The following is a 22,909-nucleotide window of genomic DNA, read 5'->3' as shown; positions in this document are numbered from 1 at the left end:
TGTTCTTGTCCTCAGAATTCCCTGAAGAGTAGAGTGTGTGGGAAACGGATGCACAAACAGCCTGTGGCTTTAACTGTAAACTTGACAAAACCTGCACTCACCTGGGTTAATGAAGGACTGTTTATATTGGGCTGGCCTGTGTCATGTATGGGGACAGGCATTGTCAGAAGACCCAGCCACATGTGTGTGTCCCTGTTCACTGGGTTGGGGTCCTGACATGTATAACAATGAAGAAGCCAGGATGAGCTGTCTCTGCTCTTGACTGTGGTTGTGGTGCGTCCAGCAGTCAGCTGTTGATACACAGGCTTTCTTCATGGACAATAACCAGGGCAATAACTTTTCCCTCTGAAATTGCCCCTTTCTGGGATGTTACCACACTGCAGTCAGAATGAAACTAGAGCACAGCGTGTTTTCAGGCAATGTGACAGGCCCAGGGATAGGACCTGCCAAGAAGACACATCATCAGACTGTGTGCTGTGTCCAGAACAGGCAAATCCAGGAAGGCAGAGTGAAATCTGCTGCCTCGGACTAAAAATGGAGCAAACCCCAGTACCTCTGCAGAGGACCCTGACTTTCTCTTCTGTTTGTTTCCACAGGACAAATGACCAGCTGGTAGCATTTCTTTCCAGATATCGAGATATGAACTTCCTGAAGTCACACGGCCGGGACAATGCAAGGTAATGCACCACAGAGGTGGAAAGCTACCGCTGGGGCCTGTCTCCCAGGTAGACGACCAGGGGAAAGTTTCCTGGGTGAGAGCTCAAGGGGCCCTCGTGTAGGTCTCGGACAGACAGAAGCAGATGCTTCTCAGGCTCCCAGCTTTTCTCCCAGGAAATATTTTGAACTCATTCCTGTATGTGTACGTGTGTGGGTGAGTGTTTAGGTGCATATGTGTGTGCAGTGGCACATGCACCTGTGTGTGTGTGTGTGTGTGTGTGTGTGTGTGTGTGTGTGTGTGTATGGGGGTACATGTGTGTATGCAGTGGCACATGTATCTGTATGTGTATGTATGGAGGTACACATGTATGTGCAGGTATACATGCACCTGTGTATGTTTATGTATATGTATGAGGTTATACATTTGTGTGCGGGTGTACATGCACTTGTGTATGTGTATGTTTGGGGGTGCACATGTGTGAGGGTGTACATGCCCCTGTGTGTGTGGGAGCCAAAGGACAGCCTCAAGTATATTCCCCAGGTACCATCCACATTGTGTTTGAGACAGGAGCCCTCACGTGGACTTAGGGGATTGAACTCAGATCCTTGAGCTTGCACAGCAAACGTTTTATCAGCAGTGCTATCTGTGCAGCCCATTTAGAATCTTTTATGTCTTTTTCCCTGGATCGGAGTAGTCATGGTTAATTCTCACTTGGTTAGTGGGTAGACTGGGGACTGCATCTCAGTAACATTCCCACATCCTGAAGGAGTCCTGTGATCTCCACATGCATGCCATGTATGCACACCTGTATACACACATATATACACACACATGGGAACACAGACCCATACACAAACAGCATCTTTTCCTGGTGGGAGAGCGCCCCCTGGATTCTGGCATTGAATACAACACAAACCCTGGTAGTTCTAGGAATCCTCACAGTCTGTTAATATTTTGCATTTGGCCGTTTTGATATTTCATGTGGGTTTGTTTGTTTGTTTGTTTGTTTGTTTGTTTTGGTAAAATGGCTCATGATATCTTCCATGAGAATCTAGATTTCCAATTAACTACAATAAACCTTGGAGTCCCTCGACCTGTGTCTGACTTTGCTCAGAACTGACATGCAATCCAATCCCATGTTCCCCAGGCCATGGCAGTGCCTGTCTCTGTTCCTGATCTGACTACAATTGGGATTTGAATTTACAGTCTCTGTTTAAGAGTATCTCTGCCGTGGCTTGTAGAGATAGCAGGTTTTGTGTCTCAGTTTACCTTGTCATCTCACAGAAGCAAACACTAAGCTCCCTGCCTTGACCTTTGGAGGAGTCACCCCAAAAATGCATGGGTTGCATTATTTCTTCTTTTACCTGTCATTTCAGCAGCTGACTCTGCATCCAGTGGCCCCTTCTTGATCATATTCTTCCACTGTATTTAAAGGCACTTCAAAGCTGGCCAGTGCCCTGTGAGTCCCTACCAGTTAGCATAGCACATTTGGGGCCACTAGTGGTAGAGAGGCTGGCTGGACAAACACAAATCACTGTCCCTGTGGGCAATCTCCCTGCTGAGACCCTAGTACTTTGCTGGGCTCTTGGCCCATTGCATTTGACATTGGCTTTATCCAATGCGGAGTAAGAATTCATATCTATATTCTCCATAAATGAAAGGGAGGCTTCAAGAGCTCAAATGGATTCTCTAAGGTTGCCCAGTTGGTAAATGTCAGGACTTGAACCTAGGAGTTTTTTACATCAGAGGTGTGTGTTGGTTACATCTAGGGATAATTATATGGAGTGTTCATTATTAGAGGTGACCCTTATATTAATAGTCCTCTCCCATTGGTCAAGAATAAAACCCATCTTTTCCTCCATATAGCCTATATGATTGGTCCAAGCACCTTACATCATGGGCAAGGAGCCAGCTCCAGTCATCAACACATGTCAAAAATCACATCCACACCAGCAGTACTGTTTCAGGCTGATTATTCTTTAGTCTTTGCTCAGTTTCCCAAGTGCTTCTCTAGGAACTTGGTAGCACAATTAAAGTCATGGCCTTTGAGGTCCCACCTCCTAGAATGAAATGCTGATCTCCTGTGTTTCAGGCTGCATTGCACTGCTTGTGTAACTTAACCTCTCTGAGTCCATGCCTTTCCCAGTAAAACGAAAAAGTCACAGTCTTAGATAGATAGGATTAAATGAGATGTTGCCTTTAATGGTGATGGTGATGCTATTGCCATGGTAAGCATAAAACCAAAATGCTGCTGGTAGGAATGTATCCCAGATCTCAAACTCTTGCATGTACACACACACCCAGTGGGATCCAGGTGCACCAGCAGTGGGCAGATAGTTTAACATGGCTCAGAGCAGTATAACATATTACTACCACCTGCCTCTCAAACCCCAAAGCCCAAGTATCACAGATCAGAATTGCTCACAGATTCCTGCATTTACCCTTTACATCCTCAGCTGGGACTCTTTGGTATATAGGAATGAAGTACAATATTTTACAGTGTTAATTTGTTAATAAAATGAATTGATGTTAATTGATTAATAAATGAATGAGTGAATCACCTACAATCTTCTTCTCTTTGTTAATCGAGTCTTCCCTTACTGTATGTCAAGGCTTCCCACAGTCCATCTCCCATTGCCTCTCCCCAGTAGGCAGGGATGAGGCCAGCTTACCTCTGGTTCCCATACCACTGCTGTAGCACAAAGAATTCTTTTAGTAGTGAGTGATGCAAGCCTACTTTAGGCAAACTTGTGGACAAGGAGAATTAGTGGAACAAGTCCCACTGACTTCCGATTTGGCTGAACTGAGCAGCTGCAATGACCACGTAAAAGCGAGATGGTTCCATAGTCTTGAATGTTGACTTAAGTATCTAGCTTTAGGTTGTGTCCATCAACAGCTCAGTAGCTGATTTTTATCTTACAAGCAAGGAAGCTGAATATAGAGAAATGTTGGTCTCACAGAATCAGGGCAGGGCAGGGCTGGGACTCAATTGAAATGAACAGACTGTGTCCAAAGAGGCCATTCTCAAAATTCCTGCAGGATGTCATGCCTTCCTATGTGCCAGCCCTGCTTTGTGTCAATGTGCCAGATGCCTGCTTGCCTGCCTTCCATCCTTCCTTCCTTCCTCCCTTCCTTCCTTCCTTCCTTCCTTCCTTTTTATAATTATCACCTTTGAGACCATTGATTAATGTATGTCTTAGGGTTACTATTGCTGGGATAAAATACCATAACCAAAGCAACTTCGGAAGCAAAGGGTTGATTTGACTTATACTTCCACATCTCTGTTCAGCATCAAAGGCAGTTGGAATTGGAGCTAAACAGGACTGGAATCCAAAGGCAGGAGCCCATGTCGATGCTATTAATGGGTACTGTTTGCTCCTCATGGCTTGCTCAGCCTGCTTTTCTCTAGAACCCAGGACCACTAGCCCAGAGATGAAACCACCACCAATGGGTGGGGATCACTACGTTTAAAAATGCCCTACAGGCTTGCCTACAGCCTGATCTTATAGAGGTTTTTGCTCAACTGAAGTTCCCTCCTTTCAAATGGCTCTAGTCTGTGTCAAGTTGACATAAAAACCAGCCATCATAATGTGTTTGATTATATTCATCTTTTGCCCCATGTCCTCTCAGATCCACCCTCTTCCATACACACTTTACTTAGTTCTTTATTTTTAATCCTAAAAAAAGAAATTAAACCCATCAAAACCAATTTGTGATACCTACATATTCTTGGCCCTGTGTCTTTTTACTGGCACATAGGAAAGCAAGGCTGGCACATAGGAAGGCATGACATCCTGCAGGAATTTTGAGAATGGCCTCTTTGGACACAGTCTGTTCATTTTGATTGAGTCCCAGCCCTCTCCCTCTCCCTCTCCCTCTCCCTCTCCCTCTCCCTCTCCCTCTCCCTCTCCCTCTCCCTCTCCCTCTCCCTCTCCCTCTCCCTCTCCCTCTCCCTCTCCCTCTCCCTCTCCCTCTCCCTCTCCCTCTCCCTCTCCCTCCCCCTCCCCCTCCCCCTCCCCCTCCCCCTCCCCCTCCCCCTCCCCCTCCCCCTCCCTCTCCTCCCTCTTCTCCCCCTCACCCTCTCCTCCTCCTCTCCCTCTCCCCCTCCTCTCCCTCTCCCCCTCCTCTCCCTCTCCTCCCTCTTCTCCCCCTCCCCCTCCCCCTCTTTCCCAGTAGCTAAAAGTTGTTGGTACCTGCTTAGCTAGGGGTAAGACGTCATACCGGCCTTCCATCTCCACACAGAGATTTGGTCTGGCTTGTGCTTGCTCAGGTCTTATGCATGCTGACACAGTGAGTTGATATGTGCTGCCTGCTGTGTCCAGAAGACACCGTTTCCCTAGAGTCAACCACTGTCTCTGGCTTTTACAGTCTTTCTATCTCTTCTCCAGCAATGGTCCCTGAGCTGGGGTGGGTGGGGTGGCATTAAGTAGAGGTCTCATTTAGAGCTAAGCATTTTGACGTCTTTTGTTTTCTTCATGGTACCCAGTTGTGGGTCTTGTGTTAGTCTACTGCAAATAGAAATACCTCAGAGGAGAGATGAGGCATGTCTTTACTTATGGGTATGGTTGTAAGTCATTAGGAATCAGTTTTATATTATGTTCATCTAACAGAGTAATACTAATAGTTCTTCTCCTAGGGTAGAGATAACTTGTGTAGCTATAAAGTTCCTGAGCTGATAATGTGCTAGGTAAGTCCGAGGCAACCTCTCAGCTCCACTGGACTTCAGCATTCTCCCCTTTGCAAGACAGTATAGTTGAATGAGCTAGTTTCCAAAACCCATTCCAGTCTGGCATGGCTTGCCTCTAGCCTGACTCTTATAAGAGCGGGTGACAAGAGCAGAGAGCTTGAGCCGCAGAAAGGCCTGAGGGACAAAAGCAAGCAGTTGGGTGCAGCACAGGTTGCAGGCACCTCAACAGTTTTCCTTTCTCTAAAACCTAACAGCCACCCTGACCCTCTGCGCCCATCTTTACACACTGGCAACCAGTTTTGACTTTGGGCTCTCACTGGGAGGAGATGTCATACAAGGAAACTTGTATTTTAATGGCTGCCAGATTCATCCCAACTGTTCCTGTAATTAAATGAATGGGAGTGCTGTGCTCACTGTTTCCCCAAGCTTCCATCCAAAAAACCTTAAGTCCCCAATGGAGTGACTGACATGTGGAGCCGTCATCATTCCCTAGGGAGTACCAGCTGAACCAGAGCCCATGCCCTGGAGTCAATTCTGAGCCCTGAATTATGGAAAAGTCTCTGGGAGCTCCTTGTCTCTGCTCAGATGCAGTCTGCCTGAGTCTCGGTGTGGGGACAGGGGAATAAAAAGGGAAACTCAGCCCCCTCTGATCCAGCAGCTTCTTGTGGGATATTTTCTGCTCTGTGCAATTTCCCTGTCACCAGGAAGAGTTCAGCGTTTGGGATGTGATATAATGCAAGTGGTAAGACAGGAATGTTGGTATCAGAAGGTCATCTCTGCTACAGCCCAGTGTGGGTCTCCAGCATTTAGCTCTGACTGGCCTTGCCTCTGTGTATAGCAGGCAAATAACAGCAACAGCGGGTTGGCCTGGCTCATAGACCGCAGGAAGCTGCACACTTTGAATATGTTACACCATTCCAAGCGCTCTTGGTGGATGCTTTCCTTCCGATGGGAGAGAAACTTACAGCTGAGAACTAGAGACTCACAATGTCTCATCCCACCCACCAAGGTCTTAACAGCCTGTCACTGACCGAGCTGCAGCATAGGCTGTAACCATCCAGGTCAGGAGTCACCTGGCCTCTCTCGGCACTCACTGTGCTCCCACAGAGGACCACAGAGACCCTCTGGAAGCCACTAATTGTCTGTGTATTTGCTCCCTGTAAACTGTCTGTAAACTGCAGTGATGAGAATAAGGTCAACACTATAATTTTCTAGAATTTACTGAATTATAGCCAAGCATGATGGTGCAGGTCTGTGATACCAGCTGCTTGGAAGGCCGAGGAAGGAAGATGGCAAGTTCAAGGCCATTCTGGGAGATTTAGTGATGACACTTGACTCAAGATAAAAGTCCCTAAGAAGGAGCCACATGAGACCAGTGAGATGGCTGAGTGACAGTGTGTAGCCACAGAAGCCTGGTCCCCAAAGCCCATGGAAAGGTGGGAAGAGAGAAGCAGCGCCACAGAGTTATACTCTGGTCTCTGCATGCGCATCATGGCAAGTGTGCCTGCACACATGCGAGTGCGCATGCACACACATGCACATACACACACACATGCACACACACACACACAGACATACACACTCACACACATGCACACACACAGACATACACACTCACACACATGCACACACACACACACAGACATACACACTCACACACATGCACACACAGAAAATTAATTAGAGCAACCAGACACACACTCATCACATGCACACACAGAGAGAATTAGTTAAAGCAACCAGATACACACACACACACACACACACACACACACACACACACGGGAGGGACAGAGTGCAGACACCACAGAGTGACAGATAGAGACAGAAAGACAGACACACAGAGAGGGGGAGTAGATAATAGCTGTTTATTAAAAATTAAAAACAAATAATTAATTTGTTTTTAAAAATGGCTGACAACTCATTTGGTAAAGGAACTTTTTGCCAAGCTTGACGACCTGAGTTCAATCCCCAACACCCACATCGCTGAAGGAAAGAACCAACTTCTGCAAACTGTTCTCAGACCTCCACATGTTTACCACAGCATGTAATACAGGCATGCAAACATGCATGCGTACATACATACATAAGGGAAATAAATACATGTGAAATATATAAATACAAAGCTGCATAAGAGGAAGTGCTCAGCGGCAGAGAGCCTGGGGACACATGCCAGGCCCTGAGTTCCATTTCCTGTGCCGCAGAAACAAAGAAGGAAGCAAATTAATATATAGCCTCTCGGGATAGTTACTTTGAATAGGAAGCAAATGGGGATGATGATGGAGAGGCATCTTAGAAGTGGCAGACATGTGACTCCAGGTCTCAGAGAAGCTCCTAGAGTCTTCCCACTGTGGGAAGAGCAAGCAGGTGTAAGTCTGGGAGGGGATCCAGCTCCTGTCTGAAGCAACACAGGCAGCTCCTCCTCCTCCTGTCTGGACTCACCTGCCCCGGGCAGCATTCCCACACTGGGTACCAGAAAGACTCTGAGCAGCACCAGGCATTTCCCTTCTCTGACACTGAATTAATTCTCCAGCTCAAATCCCACTGGATGTGTAAACCGGTAACTGATTAACCTAAAGTTGGCGAGTCCACAGGGAGCCTGGCCAGGAGCCTCCTCCTGGTAGATCTGCTGTCTGGAGTTCCTTTGGTACCATCTTGTGTCTGCAGAGGGTGGGCTCCCTCCCCTGACTAACAGGCAGCACTCTAATGTGAGCACATAATTAATATTGCATCTCTGGTGGAGAAAGCAGATCACATTCCTGACTTAGTTATTTATCACACTCCTGGGGTCCTGTGAGTTTCAGAAGCCATGTCAACTTAGAACTCTGTGTTATTCCCACCCTTACCTCCCAGCCCCTGCACAAGACTGTGCATACATGGCCTCCCATTTGTCTGCCCTGAACCTTTCTGTTTTTCAAGACAGTGTGAAATAGTTTTCCCCCTTCTCCCACCCCCATCTCCTAGTAAAGACTGCATGAGAACTCACACAAACACTCTCTCTCCTGCCTCCCATCTCTCCTTACCCCCCCTCCCCCCAGTGAAGACTGCATGAGAGAGTATATCATACTGGGTTCACAGACCCTAGACTGTGGCATGTATTGGGCAAAGAGTAGCCAACAGTATGTACTTTGTTCTCTGCCTCTAGATGGGAGAAAAAGGACAGAGATGCTGTTCTCAATCCTGTCTCAGCAGAAACCAGGGTCTGGAATAGCAAAGATGCTCTCTGGGGCTGATAAAATTATGCCTCTCCCTAGCCCTTTAGCTGTGACAAGTCTCTGCAAAGAGTGGTCATCAAAGATGCTGGAGTCTGCCCAGAGCAGAATCTAGTGCGAACTCCTGGCCAACTCTTTGGAAGGCAAGGCACACATTTCTCAGAACCCAAGAAGTAAAACTGAATGTAAGAACTTCTATTTGAAATTCAAGAAGTCCGCCCTGAAGGTGCAAGTCTGAATGGGGCCCCCAGAAAACCTCCCTTCAAAGCAAAATGAGACTCTTATTCTTGGACACTGTCTCTTTAAGGCAGCGGAACTGCTCAGATCCTTCATTTCCACCCTTTCAGAGGGACCCAGGTGAGCTGAAACAGCAAAGGAGACAGAGACATTAAGAGCCTGCCTTGGAGCCCAGTTCAAGAGCCCTAGCTCTTTTACTTCAAGAAATTACTTGACCTTCCTTGGTTTTGCCTTGTTTGAGGCAAGTCCTTGCTGTGTAGCTCCAGCTAGCCTGGTACTCATTATATCGCCCAAGCTGATCTTGAGTTCAAGGCAAGCCTCCTGCCTCATTTCCCAATTGCTGAGATTTCCAAGCCTGGCTGACATTACTCAACCTTTCCTCTAATACATCTGCTGCATGTCAGATGTTAGAGCCATTGGGAGGGTACCTGGTTGTGTCATTTCTGTGACTTCCTGATTGTCTAATGCTTGCAACTCCTGCCCTTTTTTGTTGTCCACTCATCCCTTGAGTAAACATTTGCCGAGTATCTGGAATATGGAATGCATTATTCTAGAGGTTACAGCAGAAAAACCAAAGACAAACATCTCTGCTGTCTTAAGATTTACACCTCGTGAGCAGAAGCAGATGATAAATAAGGACCTTGTATAAGAGAAAAAAGATGCGGCGAAGAACACTAAAGCATAGAAAGGATTCAGGAGGCTGGGACTGGGTGTCACTTATCAATGGAAGTCCATTGAAGGTTGTCCCTGACCCTCGCTTGGATGACTAGTGCTTACTAAATGCTTTGTAAAGCCCTTGCAGTGGCATCTGATTTGGGAGGCTGTTGGGACTAGTATTATGGGTTCAGTACCTGACTCTTTACATGGTGCCTGTGTTGTTTTGGCGCCACCTGTTGCCCAGATGCCCCAGGGTAACCATGGCAATGAGAAGTAAAGCTGAAAGGATGGAGTGAACACTCTAAGTCCCTTCTGTCCATTATGAATCCCATAGATGCTAACTAGTGCTCAGCCATTGTGGGAGAGGAGGCAGGAGCCAACACCTATAAAGAGAGGGTGTCTTTAGACTTACGTTGTCCTCCAGCTTCATCCTTCATGTTTCATGTTATGATGAGTGCACAAGACAGGGAAAATAAAAATTTAAAAATTAAATAGTTGGCTCAAAGTGTTGACTCTGCTCCCCTGATGCTCCCAGACTCTCGGCAGCTGCCATCCTCCAAAGCAAAACAAAGTTCTCCTCGGTAGTGCCTGTGGCACGAGAAACTTCAGATCTTGAGGAATGGGATGTCTTTATTTACTCATTTTAACCAAAGTGCATACTTGCAGCTTATTCTGTTTGAAATGGCAGTAAACATGGAACCCGGTCCCCTAAGGACATGAGCATTTCATTTTGGAGATGATTCATACATGCATTTGGGTATTATGATCCCGGACAGCACATTAAAATTACAACATGCTGTTAGCCCATAATGGAATGTGGAGTTTACATGCTGTTCCATGGAAGGAGGAATTTGCTTGGCCCCTCACCCATCTCTCTGGTAGCATGGTATTCATTTGGACCTTCACAGAAGTTATCTGAAATTTAGGTTTTTAGCATGGCTCTGTGTAGCCAGTGGATACTACTGTGTGATTATTAGTAGCCAGAGTCAAGGCAGGATTTGATATTTCAAAGCTCATGGCTTCCTTTCAGAGTCCAGCATGCTTTTGTGGAAGGGATAGTGTGGCTAAGGCCAACAGCTCCCATTGGATTCCCCGGGTAGAGTGGGTCTTTATGTATGAACTCATTAGAGAAAAATAAGACCAGGGATACTAGACACCTAGGTCTTCTGCACAGCTGGGTGTTCTGGTAGATTCTGCTGGCATGTAAGTCCTCTGTGTGTCTTTGGGAAAGAGATCAGCCCGACATGGTGTAGGGGTGCTGCAGACATGACAAGGAAAAGATTCACACAGAGGTTTGCCAATCAAAGCTTCAAAGATGCATATGCCTGCACCAGTCCATGGCTGAGAAGGCTGGAAGATCCCTGCTTTGGGAGCCTTCTGGACTGTAAGCTCCCACAGATACCTAGCTCTTTAGCATAAGGATCACCTTTCCTTCATGCTTGATCCCCATGAGCACCTAGTAGCATGCCTAGCACACAGTAGGTATTCAGTAAAGGCTCACTGGGAGTGAACTGGAAGCTCAAGAAGAAAGCTTGTTTAGAGCTCTGCCCACAGTTCTGACATCCTTGCTTCCTTAGATCTTGTCTAAGGAACTTTGATTGTCCTAGCGCTGAGAGAGACAGAGATACACAGAAAGACAGAGAAAACAAACACTACTTCTGACCCATCTGCCCTGCAGTCCTAAATGACATGAGTGTGTGTGTGTGTGTGTGTGTGTGTGTGTGTGTGTGTGTGTTTTCTATTACACTTGTGTGGAAGACCTCAAAGGGTCCTTTCATTTATTTTCAACAAATATAGCCTGAGATCATGTATGTACCAAACTGTGCCAATACCAGTGGTCACTGAATTAGCTACAGACTGGAATTAAAAACTTTCCTATCATGTCATAGTTGATGTGCATGCCTCAAAGCATAATTTGTGTCCTCTAATCCCACACAAGTACTTATCAGACATGATAAGACATTATTGCCATAATGCCACCACATCTTATCATTTAATGTGCTAATGAAATACCCAAAAGATCCTAATTTGTAATTTTTTTTCAAAATATTCTACAAATCCATGTATAATGTGTGAATTGAGAAGCAGCTATGAACAGGGACTACAGCTCAATGGTGGGGTACCTGCCTAGCACACTCAACTCAAGTGCTGAGTTAACAAAAAACAAACAAACAACAAAAAAAAAACCAAAACAAAACTATACACATTAATACTAATGCATCATGGTTTTGGTCTGGTTTTTATAGCAGAGTTATAAGCAAGGTTTCATCGTCCTGAACTTTCAGTTTTCCCCAAAAGCCTTCATTTAAATACCTACCATGTGCTAAGCATTGTTCCAGATGCTCATGGGGACCAAGAAGGAAGGATGGTCCTTACTTGTAATGAGCTAGGGATCCATGTAGAGCTTGCATCCCAGAAGGCTCCCAACACACCATATGCGTGTGCATGTGTGTGTATGTGTGTGTGTTGAATGCTGGGAAGATAGGCATGTCCCGCCATGCCAAGCAGGTTCATGTTGATACTGGAGATTGAATCCCAGTGCTTCATGTATGCTATGCAGACATTCCAACAACTGGGTATTGCGTTATGTCTGTGTGTGCATGCATGTGTCTCTGTGTGTGAAGGATTTTCATAGCACTGTCCTAAGATGAGGACCCTTGATCTGCATTCATTCATCAAACAACCACAGCAACCACGAAAAGGCTATTGGGAGAGATGTCTAGAGAAGTGGAGGTGAGACTGAAGTTTCTGGGTAGCTGCATGAAGGTCTCTGGGCTTGGTGGTTCTGTCTAGTAGGGCAATAGTGATTTCTGCCCCATAGTTGCTGTGCCCTGCCTCACTCGGGAGGAACAAGAGGTAGACTCTGCAGGAGACCCCCAGCTCACAGGAAGTGCTCAGTAAATGTGGCTACCAGAAGATTGCCTTTAGGCTCTGGGAAGACATCTCTTACCCAGGTTCTCAAGGCCAATTTGTTTCACCCAGGTTCATTCGGAAGCAGGGCCTGGACCGCCTCTTCCTGGAGTGTGATACACACATGTGGCGCCTGGGGGACCGGCGGATCCCAGAGGGCATTGCTGTGGATGGTGGCTCTGACTGGTTCCTGCTAAACAGGAAGTTTGTAGAGTATGTGGCATTCTCCACAGATGATCTGGTGACCAAGATGAAGCAGTTCTACTCTTACACCCTTCTTCCTGCTGAGGTGAGTTCTAGGAAAGCCCCAGGGCAGGAGAGGGAAGAGAAGCTAGGTGTAGCCCTAGCAGAGAGTGAATGTTTGGCAATGTGATTCTGGCTCCACCAACTGTCCTCTGAACCTCCAGACAGTGCTGTCATCCCTGCAGACCTTGACCTCATGGTAAGAACTGTGATACACACATAGTGTCAAGGATGCTACTCTTATCTTGCATGGTCTCTGCGTGTGCAAAGTACAGAGAAAGGAAGGAAGGAAGGAAGGAAGGAAGGAAGGAAGAAAGAAAGAAAGAAAGAAAGAAAGAAAGAAAGAAAGAAAGAAAGAAAGAAAGAAAGGGAAAGAAAGAAAGAAAGAAAGAAAGAAAGAAAGAAAGAAAGAAAGAAAGAAAGAAAGAAAAAGAAAGGAGGGAGGGAAGCAAGCAAAGGAAGGAAGGAAGGAAGGAAGGAAGGAAGGAAGGAAGGAAGGAAGGAAGGAAGCAGCCCTTGTTCAAGTCACTCGGTCCCTATTCCTAATAGAAAAAATCCAATATTCTAATTTTCTAGAAAAAGATATTACTGCTATTTGCAACAGAAAAAAAAAAGTGTTAGAATTGCAGACCCTCTGTTGATGGCACTCTCTGGAATTGTGTGGCGCATGCTAACAGTTGCAGGACACAGCCACATCACATCTTCCAGTCATCAATCATGCAGTAAAGCAATAAGCATTTTCAGCACCAGTAATCTCTTTTCTCATATGAATACAGTTCTGTCAATCCCTGATAGTGCTGTCTTCATTGTGCGTGCGCATGCACACACACACACACACACACACACACACACACACACACACTCCCAATCCAAAATTGCCCCCAGACAGCCAAATGAGCTCTTTCCCTGGCCCTCTCCATTGCCAGCCATCATGGCTCAGCCCTTCGTGTGGAGCATTTTGAACAAGCCCCTGAGTCATCTGTGACATCAAGGTGCAGCCCCCATTTCATAGGGCTCCAGGCTTTTCTAAAACAGCCTGGCACCTCCTGGTTTGTGCAGGCCACATGCTAGACACCGCCTTCTTTCAGATCTAAGCTGAAAACTTCTGGCTTCATCTTCCTGACCTCCAGTCCAGTTTTTTCCTGACTTCTAACCTCAGGAAAACCAGTGTTTGTTCTGCTTCCACAGAGCCTGTGGCATTGCTCATGTGTGGTTCTCTGCTTCACCCCTGCTGGGCCCCAAGCTCTGCTCACACCGCTGGGAACAGACCATGCCTCTCTGTGGATGGTTCCCATGCATTATCAGGCCAGGGGCCAGCTTCCAAGAGGGCTGGCTGTCCATACACCTCACTGTGAGAAGCCCAGCCTCCCAGAGCCAGATTTTGCTATTCCGCGCGCATGTTAAGTCATCAGCTTTTAATCCTATTTCAGTGAAAATCACCTTTTCTCTCCATTCTGATAACCTCCTCATCCATTATCTTGCAGGGAATTTCTGCATCGTTATAAAGGACACAGGGCAATTGGTAATTGGGTACTTTCCCCCACTGCTTGATGGAAGAGAGGTGCCTCTGTGAGCTTGTAGACAATTCAAGTTTAAATCCAGGTCCCCTGACAATGTCATTAGCATCACAGGAAGGCAAGTGAGTGGCCTTGAGTGGCAGGTGGTGCTTCATTCTGCCCATCCACCCATTTAGACGAGAGTCTCCAGGAGTTCGGTAGTTCTCAGCAGTAAGCCAGCCACACCATGGGTACCCAAGGCTCTGAGTGTACTCACTGCCCCAACCCCTGCCTCAGCACCTGGTCCCTAGGGTCTCAGTCAGACCCTCTTCCTCCGTTGTGCTGTATCTGCCCTTCTTGTTCTTTCCTAGGCAACTCCAGGGCTAAAGGCTGTGTCCATAAATCTGCCAGTCAAACACATATCCACCAACAGCTTCCCCTAGGGGACCAGAGCCCAGAAGAAAATGTATTCTCTGGTTGGCAGAGATTGTTATAAAATAGTGTTGAAACAGAAATCCCTTTTCCTTCCCTCTCTTGGCATCTCAGAGGCTCTATCCAAACACTGTCTCCTCTCTGTCTCTTTTTGTCCCAGCATTACCTTTCTATCAGGGTCGCTGGAAGAGTTGGCCAAGAGTACTACAATTAGAAAATGACCGTGGGTCCTGGCTTATTCCCACAGCACGCATGCAGCCCACCTTGTGCTATATGGACTCCTGGTTCAGTACCATGGATAGGAAACAACCCTTCCATATTCTGTTTAACCTTGCTGTGAGCTCAGTGGGTCCTGGATAAGCACCATGGACAGCAAGCACACACCTAACTCCAGTTCTAACCACACTCCCCTAGCACTGGGGCTCCCGTGGCTCCTGGTCCCCAGCACTGCCAATGGCAGCATCTCTCTCACCACCTTTTCTTGTGTTGTAGTGAAAGTGATGGGCCTTGGTTTGTCACCCTTCCCTTCCCTTCCCTGCACCAGAGTTTCACTGTATGGATGAACCCATGATCCTGGCCTTCCTCATCCAGAAGTGAAATCCCAGCTCATTAGACATTGTTACAAATCTATTTCAAACCTGACCTGTTGGTTCCAGCCTGGCTCTTTGCAAGCAAGAGCCTTTGCATCCCATGTCTGACCCTGGTCCCTATTTATTGACACATCTTCAGAAACTCTTCCTATTGGTTAAATAGACAGCAGGTGCCCAGGGTGATAATGAGCAGATATCTTCATATCAGATCCTAGGCACTAGTGAAGGGATGTCCAAGGCAATGGATTTGTAGGTAGAATTAGCCAGATTAGACAGACATCTGTACCCTGAGTGGACTGGCCTGGCAGCTGACACTGTGTGCCTGCTGAGGGACTTAATACTGGTTTCCTGGGAAGCCCTTTGAGATTGATGGTCCTCAGGAAGGATATGCCAATCCAACATACTTGGTTGCATGACTGGGTTCTCAGTAGCCTTTTTTTCCCCTGCAGTCCTTTTTCCACACGGTTCTAGAGAACAGCCCCCACTGTGACACCATGGTGGATAACAACCTGCGCATCACCAACTGGAACCGCAAGCTGGGCTGCAAGTGCCAGTACAAGCATATCGTGGACTGGTGCGGCTGCTCTCCCAATGACTTCAAGCCTCAGGACTTCCATCGCTTCCAGGTGAGCCCCACCACACCTTCCCAGAAGGCCTTTAAGGCCAGACCTACGGGCCAACTCCTACTCACTGTTCAATCTAGCTATAACCAGAGTTAGCAAGCATGATGAATGGCTGAACCATCCTCCCCAGATTGGCTCATTAAACACCCCACTAGTCCTGCCATAAGTATGTTGCTGTTATTATGATCCTTCCATCTTAGTGATAAAGAAACCAAGGTGCAGAAGGTTCCAAACCCTTGTTCACGATCACACACCTCCGGCTAGAGAGATGACTCAGTGGGCAAGAGTGTGAGATGCACCACAAGCATGGGACCTGACTTTGGATTCACAGCACCCATAGTAGGAGCCTTGAATGGTTATATGCCTTTAACCACAGTGAGGAGGAGTAGAGAGACAGGAAGGGGCATGAGGTGTGGTAGCCAGCATGGGACTAGCAGGAAATGGTGAACCTCGGGTTCAGTAAAACACCTGTCTCAAGGCAGGAAGCCCTAGTGGGGGTAGGAAGGGGTAGGAGGGGGTAGGAGAGATACTCAATATCTGCTTCCAAGCTCCATATACGCATGCATGCACAGGTGCTTACACTTGCAGACATACATGCGCATGCAGGCGAACACTACACACACACACACTCTCTCTTTCAGAGAGAGAGAGAGAGAGAGAGAGAGAGAGAGAGAGAGAGAGGATGAATAAGACTCATGGCTGTTCACACATTCACTCAAAGATGATATAATTCGAGGCACCCATTTCCAATGGCATTCTCAGCATCTCCTCTACATTTTGGGCATGTGCTTGAACACCTTGAGGACAGGGGGCTTTTTGTTTGTTTATTTGTTTTGTTTACCCCAGCACTCTTGACATTGTGACTGGGTCACTGTGTTGGTGGGGACCATCCTCTGTGGTATCTATCTGTAAGATGGTGGTTGCACCCATCAACTGTCAAAGTTATTCTCACAGCATCCCAAAACTGTGACCTATGTTCAAACTTGCCCCTTCTTGGAAACCACTGGTCTCCAGAAAAGTCTAGAATGTTGTTGTATTTCCAAAGTATACCTTGGAAAAACCTGAGGCATGTTCCCATTGGGAGAACACCATGTACTGCACACTTGAAAGAGGAATACAAGGTGGTGTCTCTGAATGGCCTTTCACTGTGTTGTTCTGAACAATGTGGAGGTAGCAGGTAGGAAATGCTCAACTTCTTGCCACAGCCCTGAGAGTGCCTTGGCCCCCAGGTTCTGCCCTAGATAGAATCTCTTCTCATTGTATATGCTGCCCCAGGACAGTGTGGTGCCAGGAAAGGACAGGGCTCTGAGGGTCTTCCTCTTTTCTAGCAGAATTGAAACAAAACCCCATAAAATGCTTAAACAGAACAGGTAGGGGTTACTATAATCATCACATGAAAATGACATCCTGCTTCTCAGAAAGATGACAAGAGCAGCATCACAAGCTGATGACGTCACAAGACATCCTTGCTGTGGTGACATAGAGCCAAAATTGCCTTTGTGGAGCTTCAGGTCTCTTAACCTGGTCCCATGGAACATTGCTACACACATGCAGTATCTCCGTTATCAGGAGGCTTGTCCAAGACCCCGAGCCTCAGCCTCCTCCACAGCTACAAGTCAGCATGAAGCAGGGACTGGGTAGAAGGTCTCCATTCTGTCCTGTTGGATCTCTTCTTTACCAGCCATAGGCCTGAGCCTCTATGGTCATTGGCTTTGCTGGGTTGGACATCATCTATTCTGTAGATGGGAAAACTGAGCCCACAAAGGGATTCAAATCACTCTTCTATGGCCATGAAGCTAATGAATTTGGTAGGGCCAAGGACAGATGGGTATGTAGGAGATTTACCATTAGTCTCCACTAGTTCTGTGCTTCTCTGGACACACAACAAGCAGCCACTTTTTCTGTTGTTATCTATACTTCCCAATGTCCCCACTTAGCATCTTATCTGCCTATACTTGGTGGTGCACTACAGCTTCCAAGGGACCCCCCCCCCCAGCCCATGTCAACTTAAGCATAGACTTGGGTGGTTTGGGACTCTCCACTCATGCAGAAAGGATGGCTGCAAGGGGAAAATGCCTCATCTGTCTAGAAGAAGAAAAGTGGCCCATGTTTCTGTCTAGGGAGATCCCTGCCCTTGCTGCAGACCTTCAGCATTTAGAGATGGCAATCCAGAGCCTCGGTATGCTGATTCTTACAGGGAGTTACTCCCTTCAGGGTGTTCCTGGATGTGTCATTTGTATGCCAGCCCCAACATCCTGGGGTCATCATGGTCTCCAATGAAGCAAAGCTAACTTAGAGAATGAACTGAGTTTACACGACTTTCTTTTGCAATAAGTAAAGATCAAGGCTATCATTCAACATCTAGGCTCAAGAAACTGATGAAGCAAAAAGAATAGAAGTTTTTTTTTTTCCAAAGAACTCTGAGAATGATAAAAATAGATGTATACCCTTGGGGCTAGAGAGTACTTCCTGATCTTCTGGGGACTCAAGTTCAGTTCTCAACACTGTGTCAAATGGATGTAACTCCAGTCTCAGGGGATACAATACCCTATTCTGGCCTCTTTGGAAACTCATATGCATGTGACATTCACACACACACGCACACATACAAATAAATTCTTCAAAACAAAGTGCATGCTTCTAGAAGATTATTCTGTGTTCAGAGAATAGCAGATAGAGGTAGAAGCCATCTTGCCAATGAGGCAGATTATCTGACCCTAGAAAATGACAACCTGTAGGTCAATAGAGAACCCCATAGCCAAATTAAGTGACAATGGTGGATTCCTTAACTGCAACTGAGAATGCATTCAAGTAACTCATGCCTGTACCTATTTCAAAGGCAGGGGAACTGAGGCTGGAGCAGTTGGATGACATACCTAAAGACACACACACCTAGGAAGTAGCAGTGGCCACAGACTCAAGTGGCCTGACTCCCTATTGCTGTCCAGCCCCTCTTCAGACAGACACGGCAGGGCTCAGGAAGTGAAAGTGATGGAGTGTTCATCATCTTCAGGATGTTTCTCTCTGGAGAGCTTCTGCTCACTCACTAATCTATCCTAGAGGGATGCGGTAGGAACAGCTTAGGTTTGGAGCTGTGGGACTTGGTGCAAGTGTTAGGCTGTGAGCATTTCCTGAGTGTCGATTCCCACTGAGAGATAAACATCCTCGTTGGCAGAAGGGGAATGACAACCCTTCCTGGCAGAGTTGTCTGAGGCTTAGGTGTTAAGGCTCATGATGTCCTTTGTTATTCTCTGTGCTATCGGTGTCAGCCCTGCAACTCTTAGTCCTCAGAAGGGCCCACCATGTCTGATCCGCAGCAACAGTTGGCCAGAGTGAACTCCTCAAGGGACAGGACTGGCTGGGCTTTATCTCTTTGTACAGTGCCGGCCTGTGGGTCAGCACACCACAGCTCCCCGACCAGAGTCAGCCCAGCCTACTCTTATAAACGAAGCTCTGTTGGAATGCAGCCTCCATACCTCGTTTACGGTTTTGCCTCTGGTTGTACCGTTGCTTCATAGTTGAGAAGTTGCAGGGCTTTAACTATTTACTCTTTGGCCCTCTGGTGAAGATGTTTTTGAAGCCATGCCTTAGAAATAGCATAATGCTTACAGATGCCAGGTGCTTTGTGTCTTGTTTTTTAGATCTGTACATTGTGTGCATGAATGTGCTTGCATGCACGCGTGCGTGTGTGTGTGTGTGTGTGTGTGTGTGTGTGTATACATAGAGACTAGCTTCATCTATTGTTTCTCTGGACAGTCTGCTGTAGAACTCAGTCCTTTAGGCAAAACAGTCTCCATCTTTGTGAGATCAGCTGAGCCTACTTGCAAACGTCCATCACAGTGTGGCCTGTAGACTGTTGACAGTACTGCAGAGGTGGGATCAGCAGCACAATTGAACTCTCACCTGAGTATCTAGCCTGCTGTCCTGTCCTAGTTGCTCATGGCTGCAGGGTTCTCGGGAAGGGGGCAGAGTATGCAAGCTGGGATGCTTGGCAGGAAGAGGCTTCATCTGTATAGCTATGGAGCCCTCAGCTCTGTTTGGTGCAGAACTTCTAGGTGCTCCCTGGTCCTCCACGCTCCTGCCCTGAACCCTTCCCCATGCTCTGTATGTGAGCCTAGGAAACTCAGTGGTTCCCAAGATGAGCACTGCTTTAACTGAACTTTGGTTTGACATTGAGGTCTTTTGAAGAAGGAGTAGATAAGTCTCCCTAGAGGCGGTATTTTAACAACACTCTCCAGGAAACAGGGTCTCTCCGTAAACCCAGAATTCCCATATTTCACTAGGCTGGCTGGCCAGCAAGTCCCAAGGATCTACCTGTCTCTACCTCTCAGCCCTGGGAGTACAGGCACACATCACTTGCCCAGCGTTTTTGCACAGGTCCAGAGCTCCAACTCCGATGCTCATGCTTGCAGAGCAAACACTTCCCTAGCTGAGCTGTCTCCCCTAGTCAAGGCATATCATCTCTTTGACTTTCAACCCTAAGTCTTCACCCTGGATCGGCCACTGATTTGCTTTCTATCTGCGGACAAATCCTTCTCCCTCTGGACCCATTTCCACAAGTTCTCATTTCACACGGCAAACAAAATCAGCCAGGAACTTCATTTGGGACTTACATCTCTGAATGTCATCCCCAGGGTTGTTGACAGAGTAGAGAAAAGGCGAGAGCTGTGGGTTTGCATGTTAGAAGTCTTGCTCAGAACATGGCCCAGACAGTCACTACCCTGGGATAGGTTGTATGGAGTCTCGTTGGCACTAAGAAAACAGCTGCTGGTTGAACGGAACTTTTTTTTATTGTAAAATGGTTATCTAGCAGATCTGTCGTCCTGATTCCAGATGAACTGAGACAAAGGATAATCTTAGGATAAAAGAGAGGAAGGGTCATAGACAAGGTGGAGTCTCATATGTGAGCGACTGGGTTTTTCTTTGGAGCCACTTGACAAACTGTAGAGTGTAGACTGCCATGCTCCCAGCACCTGGAGAGTATGAAGTGTCACCCCCTGGAGTGTCCCCTGTGAGCCCACAAATCAGCTAAGATGCTAGGGGACACTAGGGCAATGGCGGGAAGAAGAGCTTGTGTTTTTGTCCAAAGGCTGCCATTCCATTTTACCTACCATGGCCACCTCAGAATGTGACCTGTGTCTCCCCACAACAGCCACCATTGAAAAGGAAGCCACAGTTGTTTCCACGAATCTTGCGCTTTGTAAACATTGCCAGTGAATTTGATTTTAAAGCATTCTTCCAGCCAAAGAAAATACATTCGCCCTGGGATGTTTATCTGTGACCTTCGCCAAAAAGCTGGAAGCCAACGCTAGCACTGAACACCCACAGTTCAATTTATTTCAGGGTCATTTGAGTGGTGTGTCCTAAATGCCCACCATGCTTTGATGCCTTACAGATACCAACATCATCCACTCTCAGTATGAGTATCCTCATTTTGTAGAGGATAAAGTTGAAAACAAGTCATGGAGTCCCAGGGCTAGACTTTGAAGCTGGCAGGTTTATTGCAGTGCCTTGCCTCTCCTTGCAGGATATAGGATGAAGACAGCCCCCATCGCTTGATAATAAAACTTAGGGTTTTTTTTTCTCTCCTGAGCACAGCAGACAGCCCGGCCCACCTTCTTCGCCCGAAAGTTCGAAGCCATAGTGAACCAGGAGATCATTGGGCAGCTGGACTCTTACCTGTACGGGAACTATCCTGCAGGCACCCCAGGCCTCCGCTCCTACTGGGAGAATGTCTACGATGAACCAGATGGCATCCACACCCTCAGCGATGTGGCCCTCACCCTGTACCATTCCTTCATCCGTCTGGGTCTTCGAAGAGCTGAGTCATCCCTACACACGGATGGGGAGAACAGCTGCAGGTGAGCCAGGTGCTGGGCTGGGTCCCAGGCAGAACAAGATGCTAACATCATGCTCTCCTCTCCCCGCTCCTCCTGATCACCACGTGACTCTCTCTATGCTATGCCTCTTATCTTTATCCTCCAAAGGCAAGCTGTAATATTGACCCTAATCATAATCATTGTTTATGCTACTTAAATGTTCTCCCCCTCCCCCTTCCCCTCCTTTCTTTCTTTCTTTCTTTCTTTCTTTCTTTCTTTCTTTCTTTCTTTCTTTCTTTCTTTCTTTCTTTCATTCTTTCTTTCCTATTGGCCTGTCTTCCTTGCTTTTCTTCTTTTGCAAACAGTATCATACTATGTCGCCCAGACTGACCATAAGCTCAAGGTAATCCTCCAGCCTCAGTTCCCACATGCCGAGATCACAGATAGACACCATTTTATCTGACCTTGAGCAAAGTCAGATTGTCCAACCCTCAGTTTCTTCATATATAAGATGAAAAGGAAGTGCTCACAGCCACCTCTCGAGTGTATATTATCATCCTCACTTGAATAGTACTTAACAGGCTGAGTGGTCAGTAGCTTGCACATGATTCTGGTACCCTAGCAGCCCTGGATAAGGTATCACAATGGTTAGCAGTGAGTGTTCTGGTTGGGATAGTATCCAGTTAGCTGCCCCTCTCGCTGCTGTCTCACTGTGGCTCTTTATTTACTGTCGCATCACTGCAGAGTCTAGCTTTCCCAGTCACTAGGGCTATCAGGTCCCACACTGTAAGAACTTGTGTGTGTTATGGTGTATCCATGTGCATACATTCATGTAACTGTGGAGGCCACAGACCAACAGCACATGCCCTCCTCCACCACCCATCACCTCACTTTCTTTCACATTTTTTTAAAGTGTGTGAGAGAGTATGGATAGCCATGGAGGCCAGAAGAAGGTGTCAGGTGTCCTGGAGTTTAGCTGGAGTTATAGGCAGGTCTGAGCTACCCATTCTGGGTGCTGAGAACTGAGCTAGCACCATCTACAAGAGCATCCTGTGAGCCCTTACTGCTGAGCCGCCTCTGCAGTTCTGTGTGTGTGCATGCGCACGTGCGTGAGATTTAGGAAGAGTCTCTCACTGAACTTGGCACTCACTGATTCAGCAAGACTGGCCAGCAACCCCAGGGCTCCTCCTCTCTCTAACACCCCAGTGCTGGCACTACAGGCACATGCCACAGTTTTTGCTCTGGCTACTGGGGATCTGAACTCAGATATTCACACTTACATGGCAAGCACTTTTACCAAATGAGCTATCACCCAACCCCTCTCTGGGGTCAGAGAGTCCAGACA

At 47.1% G+C, this 22,909-nt stretch overlaps 1 protein-coding gene across 2 annotated transcripts in view; it reads left to right on the top strand.

Moving 5' to 3' along the window:
- Positions 1-22,909, top strand: part of Xylt1 (xylosyltransferase 1) — a 296,523-nt gene that overhangs the window by 242,277 nt on the left and 31,337 nt on the right. For both annotated transcript variants that reach the window (XM_085841368.1, XM_021168481.3), the window contains exons 6-9: positions 597-677; positions 12,434-12,650; positions 15,572-15,748; positions 21,344-21,606. In XM_085841368.1, the coding sequence (XP_085697494.1) occupies positions 597-677; positions 12,434-12,650; positions 15,572-15,748; positions 21,344-21,606 (738 nt within the window). The remainder of the gene's footprint in view (positions 1-596; positions 678-12,433; positions 12,651-15,571; positions 15,749-21,343; positions 21,607-22,909) is intronic.

The sequence above is a fragment of the Mus caroli genome, unplaced genomic scaffold (assembly GCF_978045245.1).
Source record: "Mus caroli unplaced genomic scaffold, Mus_caroli_1 scaffold_8, whole genome shotgun sequence".
NCBI classification, from domain to species: domain Eukaryota; kingdom Metazoa; phylum Chordata; class Mammalia; order Rodentia; family Muridae; genus Mus; species Mus caroli.
Note: the sequence above shows the minus strand (reverse complement) of the source record. Positions and strands in the feature narration are given on the sequence as shown.